This window comes from Oncorhynchus gorbuscha, unplaced genomic scaffold, assembly GCF_021184085.1.
Source record: "Oncorhynchus gorbuscha isolate QuinsamMale2020 ecotype Even-year unplaced genomic scaffold, OgorEven_v1.0 Un_scaffold_4172, whole genome shotgun sequence".
Lineage (NCBI taxonomy): Eukaryota > Metazoa > Chordata > Actinopteri > Salmoniformes > Salmonidae > Oncorhynchus > Oncorhynchus gorbuscha.
The window spans coordinates 1,190-12,813 of record NW_025748256.1 but is presented as its reverse complement, the minus strand read 5'-3'; the positions used below and the strand labels follow the sequence as shown (position 1 = coordinate 12,813).

The following is an 11,624-nucleotide window of genomic DNA, read 5'->3' as shown; positions in this document are numbered from 1 at the left end:
CCTCACCTCTCTCCTCCCTCACCCCCTCCTCCTCCCTCCTCCTCCCCTCCTCCTCCTCCTCCTCACTCCTCCTCCCTCACCTCTCCTCCTCCTCCTCCTCACCTCTCCTCCCGTATCCTCCCGACTTCCTCCTCCTCCTCCCTCACCTTCCTCCTCACCTCTCCTCCTCCCTCCTCCCTCTCCTCCCTCCTCACTCTCTCCTCCTCCTCACCCTCCTCCTCCCACCTCTCCTCCCCTCCTCCTCACCCTCCTCCTCCTCCTCCTCACCTCTCCTCCCGTATCCTCCGTACTCTTCCTCCTCCTCCTCCTCCTCCTCACCTCTCCTCCTCCTCTCCTCACCTCTCTCCTCCTCCCCTCCCCCCCTCCCGTCTCCTCCCTCCTCCTCTCCTCCCCTCCTCCTTCGTACCTCTCCTCCTCTCCCTCCTCACCCCTCCTCCTCCTCTCTCACCTCCCCTCCCGTCCTTCCTGTACCCCTCCTCCCCTCCTCACTCTCTCTCCTCCTCCTCCTCCTCACCTCTCCTCCCTCCTCCTCCTCTCCGTCCTCCTCCTCACCCTCCTCCTCCTCCCTTCCTCCTGAGCCCTCACCTTCCTCCCCCACCCCTCCCCTCTCCCTCCCTCACCTCCCTCCCCCTCCTCCACCTCTCCTCCTCCCTCCTCCTCCCCCCTCCTCCCTCCCGTCCCTCCTCCTCCTCACCTCCCTCCTCCTCCTCCTCCTCACCTCCCCTCCCGTGTCCCCTCCGTCCCTCACCCTCTCCTCCCGATCCTCCGTATGGCTCTCCTGTCTCTTCTCCTGTTCCTCCTGAGCCCTCTGTCCGGTTCCTGTCCTTCGTACTCTCTCCTCCTCCTCCTCCGTCTCCTCCTCCTCACAGCCTCCCGTATCCTTCTGACTCTCTCCTCCTCTCCTCACCTCTCATCCCTCCTCACCTCTCCTCCCGATCCTTCGGAGGTCCCCCCTCACCTCTCCTCCTCCTCCTCCTCCTCACCTCTCCTCCCGTATCCTCCGTGTATTTCCTGTCTCTCTCTTCTCCTGTTCCTCCTGGAGCCCTCTGTTCGGAAACCAGTCCTTACAATACTCTCTCCTCCCCTCCCCTCATCCACCTCTCCTCCTCCTCCTCCTCACCTCTCCTCCCGGATCCTCCGTACTCTCTCCTGTCTAACTCCTCCAGTTCCTCCTGAGCCCCTCTGTTCTGCCGTGTCCTTCCAAGGTACAGCCTTCAGAGATGGCACAGTACTCTTTGGCGATGATGTTCAGCAGCCAGTTGAGTCCGTTCAGGACTTGTCCCCTTCTACCGTAGCCCAGAACAGAGGTACGGCTCCTGACAACACACAGGAAGTCAGACAGGTAGAGAGACAGAGGAGGTCACAGGTCACACAACATTTGAGCCACAGAATTTGGTGTTTTATAGACAAGCTGTTCTCCCATAGAGAGAGAACAATAAGGGGGGTCATTGTTGAAACCAGGAGGATCTCATAGCTACAGTAGAATGTATGAAGAACACACAATCCTGAGCCAGCTGCAGTATAACAAGGTACAGCTCAGAGCCACAGTACTGCAGTATAACAAGGTACAGCCTCATAGCCACAGTACTGCAGTATAACAAGGTACAGCCTCAGAGCCACAGTACTGCAGTATAACAAGGTACAGCCTCATAGCCACAGTACTGCAGTATAACAAGGTACAGCCTCAGAGCCACAGTACTGCAGTATAACAAGGTACAGCCTCATAGCCACAGTACTGCAGTATAACAAGGTACAGTCTCATAGCCACAGTACTGCAGTATAACAAGGTACAGTCTCATAGCCACAGTACTGCAGTATAACAAGGTACAGTCTCATAGCCACAGTACTGCAGTATAACAAGGTACAGCTTCATAGCCACAGTACTGCAGTATAACAAGGTACAGCCTCATAGCCACAGTACTGCAGTATAACAAGGTACAGTCTCATAGCCACAGTACTGCAGTATAACAAGGTACAGTCTCATAGCCACAGTACTGCAGTATAACAAGGTACAGTCTCATAGCCACAGTACTGCAGTATAACAAGGTACAGTCTCATAGCCAGTACTGCAGTATAACAAGGTACAGTCTCATAGCCACAGTACTGCAGTATAACAAGGTACAGTCTCATAGCCACAGTACTGCAGTATAACAAGGTACAGCCTCATAGCCACAGTACTGCAGTATATAACAAGGTACAGCCTCTCAGAGCCACAGTACTGCAGTATAACAAGGTACAGCCTCATAGCCACAGTACTGCAGTATAACAAGGTACAGCCTCAGAGCCACAGTACTGCAGTATAACAAGGTACAGTCTCATAGCCACAGTACTGCAGTATAACAAGGTACAGTCTCAGAGCCACAGTACTGCAGTATAACAAGGTACAGCCATAGCCACAGTACTGCAGTATAACAAGGTACAGTCTCAGAGCCACAGTACTGCAGTATAACAAGGTACAGCTCATAGCCACAGTACTGCAGTATAACAAGGTACAGTCTCATAGCCACAGTACTGCAGTATAACAAGGTACAGCCTCAGAGCCACAGTACTGCAGTATAACAAGGTACAGCCTCAGAGCCACAGTACTGCAGTATAACAAGGTACAGTCTCAGAGCCACAGTACTGCAGTATAACAAGGTACAGTCTCAGAGCCACAGTACTGCAGTATAACAAGGTACAGTCTCAGAGCCACAGTACTGCAGTATAACAAGGTACAGCCTCATAGCCACAGTACTGCAGTATAACAAGGTACAGCTCAGAGCCACAGTACTGCAGTATAACAAGGTACAGCCTCATAGCCACAGTACTGCAGTATAACAAGGTACAGCCTCAGAGCCAGTACTGCAGTATAACAAGGTACAGCTCTCAGAGCCACAGTACTGCAGTATAACAAGGTACAGTCTCACAGCCACAGTACTGCAGTATAACAAGGCACAGCCCTCAGGAGCCACAGTACTGCAGTATAACAAGGTACAGCCTCATAGCCACAGTACTGCAGTATAACAAGGTACAGCATCTCATAGCCACCACAGTACTGCAGTATAACAAGGTACAGCCTCATAGCCACAGTACTGCAGTATAACAAGGTACAGCCACAGTACTGCATAGGTACAGCCTCAGAGCCAGTACTGCAGTATAACAAGGTACAGCTCTCAGAGCCACAGTACTGCAGTATAACAAGGTACAGCCTCTCATAGCCAGTACTGCAGTATAACAAGGTACAGCCTCAGAGCCACAGTACTGCAGTATAACAAGGTACAGTCTCAGAGCCACAGTACTGCAGTATAACAAGGTACAGTCTCAGAGCCACAGTACTGCAGTATAACAAGGTACAGTCTCATAGCCACAGTACTGCAGTATAACAAGGTACAGTCCTCATAGCCACAGTAATACTGCAGTATAACAAGGTACAGTCTTCAGAGCCACAGTACTGCAGTATAACAAGGTACAGCCTCATCGCCACAGTACTGCAGTATAACAAGGTACAGTCTCATAGCCACAGTACTGCAGTATAACAAGGTACAGTCTCATAGCCACAGTACTGCAGTATAACAAGGTACAGCCTCATCGCCACAGTACTGTAGTATAACAAGGTACAGCCTCATCGCCACAGTACTGCAGTCACTGCAGGTGAAGTATTGAAAGATAAACCACAGCATCACTCACGATCTGACAGAGACACTTGTTCTCGTTCACTAGCTTCTCCAATGACAGGTTCTCAATGATGTCTGCCTCAGCCAATGCCCCGTCCCGATCCTGCTTGTTAGCCAATCTGTGGAGCCGACAGGGATATGTCAGAAACAGGTGTCCGACAGCAAGTGGTGTGTGTGTGTGTGTGTGTGTGTGTGTGTGTGTGTGTGTGTGTGTGTGTGTGTGTGTGTGTGTGTGTGTGTGTGTGTGTGTGTGTGTGTGTGTGTGTGTGTGTGTGTGTGTGTGTGTGTGTGTGTGTGTGTGTGTGTGTAAAATCTGGCAATCTCAGAAAGCCCACTACAAGGATAGTAGAACAAGGAAAATTCTCCTCGTCCCAGTGAGGACAGAGGCTATTTTAAGCTTAGAGATTCAGGGTTACACCAGGCTTAGAATTAGGTACGAGGTTAGTGGTTCCCGGTAATGGGAAATAGATATATTTTTTAAATAGAAATGAAGTTGAGTTCTCCAGGAGGATGAGGATGTGTGTGTGCGTGTGTGTGTGTGTGAGAGAAACATATGGTGTGGGAGGAGGACACTTCATGTTCTAATGCAGCCAGTCAGGGAACTGGAAATATAGTTGGATTCCTGCAACATGGATTCCCTTTTCTCAATATGTTGGGCAGAATATAATACGCAACTTAAAGACAGACAGACAGACAGACAGACAGACAGACAGACGAACAGACGCACGACGCGCAGACAGACAGACAGACAGACAGACAGACAGACAGACGACAGACAGACAGACAGACAGACAGACAGCAGACAGACAGACGACAGACGACAGACACGACAGACAGACAGACAGACAGACAGACAGACAGACAGACAGACAGACAGACAGACAGACAGACAGGTTAGGACCTCAGATCGTCAACCCACACTAGGCCGGTTTAGAGCTCAGACGGACAGTAACTCACACTAGGCCAGGTTTAGAGCTCAGACAGACAGTGACTCACACTAGGCCAGGTTTAGAGCTCAGACAGTGACTCACACTAGGGCCAGGTTTAGGAGCTCAGACAGACAGTAACTCACACTAGGCCAGGTTTAGAGCTCTCAGACAGAGTGACTCACACTAGGCCAGGTTTGAGCTCAGACAGAGTGACTCACACTAGGCCAGGTTTAGAGCTCAGACAGTGACTCACACTAGGCCAGGCTTAGAGCTCAGACAGACAGTGACTCACACTAGGCCAGGTTTAGAGCTCAGACAGTGACTCACACTAGGCCAGGTTTAGAGCTCAGACAGACAGTGACTCACACTAGGCCAGGTTTAGAGCTCAGACAGTGACTCACACTAGGCCAGGTTTAGAGCTCAGACAGACAGTGACTCACACTAGCAGGTTTAGAGCTCAGACAGACAGTGACTCACACTAGGCCAGGTTTAGAGATCAGACAGACAGTGACTCACACTAGGCCAGGTTTAGAGCTCAGACAGAGTAACCTCACTAGGCCAGGTTTAGAGCTCAGACAGTGACTCACACTAGTCCAGGTTTAGAGCTCAGACGGAGTGACTCACACTAGGACAGGTTAGGGGCTCAGACAGTGACTCACACTGGGCCAGGTTTGGAGCTCAGACAGTAACTCACACTAGGACAGGTTTGGAGCTCAGACAGTAACTCACACTAGACAGGTTAGGGGGCTGTGACAGTGACTCACACTGGGCCAGGTTTGGAGCTCAGACAGTAACTCACACTAGGACAGGTTTCCCAGAGATGCGAGGGTGTCGGAGGACCTCAGCCATAGTGTCCCTGGTCTCCTGGATCCTCTGAACATCACTGGAGTCCACCACGAACACCACCCCGTACGACTCGCTGTAGTAGTTCTTCCAGATGCCCCTGATCACATTGGAGTCATTTAGCAGACTCTTATCCAGAGCCACTGACAGGAAGTACATTCAACTATACATTTAGTAGGGGGGGACGACTACATATCACAGCCACCACAGGAAGTACATTCAACTATACGTTTAGTGGGGGGAAGGGGAACTACAGGAAGTACATTCAACTATACGTTTAGTAGGGGGACCACATATCACAGCCACCACAGGAAGTACATTCAACTATACATTTAGTAGGGGGACCACATATCACAGCCACCACAGGAAGTACATTCAACTATACATTTAGTAGGGGGACGACTACATATCACAGCCACCACAGGAAGTACATTCAACTATACATTTAGTAGGGGGACCACATATCACAGCCACCACAGGAAGTACATTCAACTATACATTTAGTAGGGGGGACTACATATCACAGCCACCACAGGAAGTACATTCAACTATACATTTAGTAGGGGACTACATATCACAGCCACCACAGGAAGTACATTCAACTATACATTTAGTAGGGGGGGTGGGGGGGGGACCACATATCACAGCCACTGCAAGTAGACCTTTATTTAAAATAGTCCTATCAGCAGAATCAGGACAGAAAGTGCAGGACTGTACAGACCTGATCCTCTTCCCTCCGCCCAGGTCAAAGATGGTGACCTCAAACTTCCCCTGCTTCAGATCCACCTTGGAGAACCCTACCGTAGGGGCCACGTCCTCTGGGCTCTCTGTGATGGAACACAACACACACACACTCAGCGACGAAGACAACGAGCCCCCACCAAAAAAATATCTTACATTTATAATCGAGTGAGTGATTCAAGTCAAGACGACCCACTCACCTCCCTGGATCCCGCGTACTGTAGCAGTCTTCCCAGCGTTGTCAAGTCCAACCATCACCAGTGTTATTTTTCTAAAAACACCACAGAGAAGCTGGATTACTAGAGAGATGACACAGAGACTCAAATGAAGGTGTGGTAGGAGAAGGACATGCAGGAAAAATGATAGGGCAATATTCACATGGGGGGGGTGGGGGGGGGGGGTAGTCTACAACATGTCATGTGTCCCTTCTTCTTGTGTCTAGTGGTTAGAGTGTAGAGGAGGCAGGTAGCCTAGTGGTTAGAGTGTAGAGGTGGCAGGTAGCCTAGTGGTTAGAGTGTAGAGGAGGTAGGTAGCCTAATGGTTAGAGTGTAGAGGAGGCAGGTAGCCTAGTGGTTAGAGTGTAGAGGAGGCAGGTAGCCTAGTTGTTAGAGTGGAGAGGTTGCAGGTAGCCTAGTGGTTAGAGCATTGGGCCAGTAACCGAAAGGTTGCAAGATCAAATCCCCCAAGCTGACAAGGTAAAATTCTGTCGTTCTACCCCTGAACAAGGCAGTTAACCCACTGTTCCTAGGGCCGTCATTGAAAATAATAATTTGTTCTTAACTGACTTGCCTGGTTAAATAAAGGTTAAATAAATAAATAAATGATTTTATAGATTGAGCCACTTCCAAAGAAAGCATTGAACATTCAACGCCAGTCTCCACACAGAAACGATGAATAATCTGATATTACCCTAACGCATCAGAGCTCAGACAGAGTGACTCACACTAGGACAGGTTTAGAGCTCAGACAGAGTGACTCACACTAGGACAGGTTTAGAGCTCAGACAGAGTGACTCACACTAGGACAGGCTTAGAGCTCAGACAGAGTGGACTCACACTAGGACAGGTTTAGAGCTCAGACAGAGTGACTCACACTAGGACAGGTTTAGAGCTCAGACAGAGTGACTCACACTAGGACAGGTTTAGAGCTCAGACAGAGTGACTCACACTAGGACAGGTTTAGAGCTCAGACAGAGTGACTCACACTAGGACAGGTTTAGAGCTCAGACAGAGTGACTCACACTAGGACAGGTTTAGAGCTCAGACAGAGTGACTCACACTAGGACAGGTTTAGAGCTCAGACAGAGTGACTCACACTAGGACAGGTTTAGAGCTCAGACAGAGTGACTCACACTAGGACAGGTTTAGGAGCTCAGACAGAGTGACTCACACTAGGACAGGTTTAGAGCTCAGACAGAGTGACTCACACTAGGACAGGTTTAGAGCTCAGACAGAGTGACTCACACTAGGACAGGTTTAGAGCTCAGACAGAGTGACTCACACTAGGACAGGCTTAGAGCTCAGACAGTGACTCACACTAGGACAGGTTTAGAGCTCAGACAGAGTGACTCACACTAGGACAGGTTTAGAGCTCAGACAGAGTGACTCACACTAGGACAGGTTTAGAGCTCAGACAGAGTGACTCACACTAGGACAGATTTAGAGCTCAGACAGAGTGACTCACACTAGGACAGGTTTAGAGCTCAGACAGAGTGACTCACACTAGGACAGGTTTAGAGCTCAGACAGAGTGACTCACACTAGGACAGGCTTAGAGCTCAGACAGAGTGACTCACACTAGGACAGGCTTAGAGCTCAGACAGAGTGACTCACACTAGGCCAGGTTTAGAGCTCAGACAGAGTGACTCCCACCCTGTCCTTCAGATGTTACTGGTTAAGGTGGCAACTGTAAGAGGGGTTTAGCCAGCAGCCCAGGTCACTAATACCCCCCCCACCTTAGGGCTGCCCAGGGCTAACACCACAGGGACATGACCACAGATTGGGTGAGTCAGCACTCTGTCCATAATCACGGTGAACAGCTCGGTACATCTATGGATGTACACAGACAGCGATGCAGAGTCAACAGACTCATCGAACACCTCGAGACATTCCTTTAAAAGGGAGATGGATATTAGAACTATTGTCCATCATTCATTCACCTTCCAATGAATCGGCCCAGATCCTAAATCCACCCTTTATACTCAGGAAAAAGCCCAGATCCTACATCCACCCTTTATACTCAGGAAAAAGCCCAGATCCTAAATCCACCCTTTATACTCAGGAAAAAGCCCAGATCCTACATCCACCCTTTATACTCAGGAAAAAGCCCAGATCCTACATCCACCCTTTATACTCAGGAAAAGCCCAGATCCTAAATCCACCCTTTATACTCAGGAAAAGCCTGACAACACACACACACACAAAGACACACATTCTGACAACACACACACACAAAGACACACACCAGCCGACCAAATAAACATACGTCTACCTTTCCACATGGAAACGACCAATAACAACAAGCTAACAGAACCAAAACACACTCACATTCTGACAACACACACACACACATTCTGACAACACACACACACACACACACACACACACATTCTGACAACACACACACACACACATTCTGACAACACACACACACACATTCTGACAACACACACATTCTGACAACACACACACACATTCTGACAACACACACACACACATTCTGACAACACACACACACACACACACACACACACACACACACACACACATTCTGACAACACACACACACACACACACACACACACACACACACACACACACACACACACACACACACACATTCTGACAACACACAGACACACACACACATTCTGACAACACACACACACACAAACACACACATTCTGACAACACACACACACACACATTCTGACAACACACACACATTCTGACAACACACACACACATTCTGACAACACACACACACACAAACACACACATTCTGACAACACACACACACATTCTGACAACACACACACACATTCTGACAACACACACACACATTCTGACAACACACACACACACACACACACACATTCTGACAACACACACACACACACACACACACTCACATTCTGACAACACACACACCAACGTTTAGAAATACTTGCCTGTGGCTCTTCCGCCGTATGGACTTCCAGCACACTATCCAGTGGACAGTCCTCTGGAGCCAGGAAGACTTCATCTGGGAGCTTCAACCAGTCCAGACCCAGAGAGCACTGACCACAACACCCCCACTCTACAGACCCAGAGAGCACTGCACCACAACACCCCCCAATCTACAGACCCAGAGAGCTCTGACCACAACACCCCCCACTCTACAGACCCAGAGAGCACTACACCACAACACCCCCCACTCTACAGACCCAGAGAGCACTGACCACAACACCCCCACTCTACAGACCCAGAGAGCACTGACCACAACACCCCCACTCTACAGACCCAGAGAGCACTGACCAGAACACCCCCCACTCTACAGACCCAGAGAGCACTGACCACAACACCCCCCACTCTACAGACCCAGAGAGCACTGACCAGAACACCCCCACTCTCTACAGACCCAGAGAGCTCTGACCAGAACACCCCCACTCTACAGACCCAGAGAGCTCTGACCAGAACACCCCCACTCTACAGACCCAGAGAGCACTGACCAGAACACCCCCACTCTACAGACCCAGAGAGCACTGACCAGAACACCCCCCACTCTACAGACCCAGACAAGAACTAGTAACCACAACAACCGAAATATACAGTACGCCTCCCTGACGGAAAACACGTCACACACTTCATAACCACCCCCCGCCAACTGTACAGGCCCATGGAGCAGCAGGATTAGCTAGGGATTTCCTTAAATCTCTCTACAGTGGGACACGTGTTCTCACGATACTCTTGTCTGTTTAGCATCAGAGGGACACCAACTGTTCAGGCCGTCAGGTCGGCCCCTCCCCCAACTGTTCAGGTCGGCCCCTCCCCCAACTGTTCAGGTCGGCCCCTCCCCCAACTGTTCAGGCCGGCCCCTCCCCAACTGTTCAGGCCGTCAGGTCGGCCCTCCCCCAACTGTTCAGGCCGGCCCCTCCACCAACTGTTCAGGTCGGCCCCTCCCCCAACTGTTCAGGCCGGCCCCTCCACCAACTGTTCAGGCCGGCCCCTCCCCAACTGTTCAGGCCGTCAGGTCGGCCCCTCCCCCCAACTGTTCAGGCCGTCAGGTCGGCCCCCTCCCCCAACTGTTCAGGCCGTCAGGTCGGCCCCTCCCCCAACTGTTCAGGCCGTCAGGTCGGCCCCTCCACCAACTGTTCAGGCCGTCAGGTCGGCCCCTCCACCAACTGTTCAGGTCGTCAGGTCGGCCCCTCCACCAACTGTTCAGGTCGGCCCCTCCCCCAACTGTTCAGGCCGTCAGGTCGGCCCCTCCCCAACTGTTCAGGCCGTCAGGTCGGCCCCTCCCAACTGTTCAGGCCGTCAGGCCGGCCTCCCAACTGTTCAGGCCGTCAGGTCGGCCCCTCCCCCAACTGTTCAGGTCGGCCCCTCCCCCAACTGTTCAGGCCGTCCAGGTCGGCCCCTCCCCAGCTGTTCAGGCCGTCAGGTCGGCCCCTCCCCCAACTGTTCAGGCCGTCAGGCCGGCCCCTCCCCCAACTGTTCAGGCCGTCAGGTCGGCCCCTCCCCCAACTGTTCAGGCCTGTTCCTCCACCAACTCATGCTGTTCACCAGATAAACCCACCCACCCCAAAGGTTTTGTGCCATAAATGCTAACATCAGAGACATTGACTTACATTGGTTTTGTGCTGTAAACGCTAACAAGTGTGTTATTAAACCTACTCCTGTCTATACAGAAATAAATACAATACTTCTAAATTAGGCGACTAAAGTGTGATTTTGGCCACAGGGGATCATTAGCTTCTTTAATGAAGGAAAGTTGTGGATCGTTTTGAAGTGGCATTGCCTACAGTCGGGAGGAAAAGGTGGTGTTGTGCAATACGGGCTGATTTACTGTTGAGTTGCGACTGTCTGAAAAGTAAAGAAGAGATTCTGATAATGTCTCCAGTCATATAAACTGTAGTAGAATTGCATGAAATGTGTTGATAAAAAGCAACAACAAAAAAATCTCCCTGCAAAGAAAGAAGAAACGTAGCCTATAGCAGAAACGTAGCCTATAGCAGAAACGTAGCCTATAGCCTATAGCAGAAACGTAGCCTATAGCCTATGGCCTATAGCAGAAACGTGCCTATAGCAGAACGTGGCCTATAGCAGAAACTATAGCAGAGAAACGTAGCCTATAGCCTATATAGCAGAAGCGTGGCCTATGGCCTATAGCAGAAACGTAGCCTATAGCAGAAACGTGGCCTATAGCAGAGAACGTGGCCTATGGCCTATGGCAGAAAACGGCCTATGGCCTATAGCAGAAAA

The 11,624-nt window shown here is 50.6% G+C and overlaps 1 protein-coding gene across 1 annotated transcript; it reads right to left on the bottom strand.

Moving 5' to 3' along the window:
* Positions 1 to 3,621: 3,621 nt before the first annotated feature.
* On the bottom strand, positions 3,622 to 9,459 carry LOC124028445 (ADP-ribosylation factor-like protein 13B). The gene is made up of 5 exons (XM_046340494.1): positions 9,335 to 9,459; positions 6,367 to 6,437; positions 6,147 to 6,252; positions 5,382 to 5,525; positions 3,622 to 3,772 (listed from the first exon to the last, which is right to left on the bottom strand). The coding sequence occupies exons 1-5, from the start codon at positions 9,406 to 9,408 to the stop codon at positions 3,622 to 3,624; spliced, it is 546 nt and encodes a 181-aa protein (XP_046196450.1). The 5' UTR covers positions 9,409 to 9,459.
* Between the last annotated feature and the right edge of the window lie 2,165 nt (positions 9,460 to 11,624).

Bases quoted from the DNA above. Each gene is read 5' to 3' on its own strand.
- LOC124028445 (XM_046340494.1), bottom strand. From the start codon at position 9,408: ATGAAGTCTTCCTGGCTCCAGAGGACTGTCCACTGGATAGTGTGCTGG. The intron at 6,438-9,334 runs GCAAGTATTTCT...TGGTGTTTTTAG, and splicing joins ATACGGCGGAAGAGCCACAG to AAAAATAACACTGGTGATGG. The intron at 3,773-5,381 runs GTGAGTTACTGT...TCGGCTCCACAG, and splicing joins TCTGGGAAACCTGTCCTAGT to ATTGGCTAACAAGCAGGATC.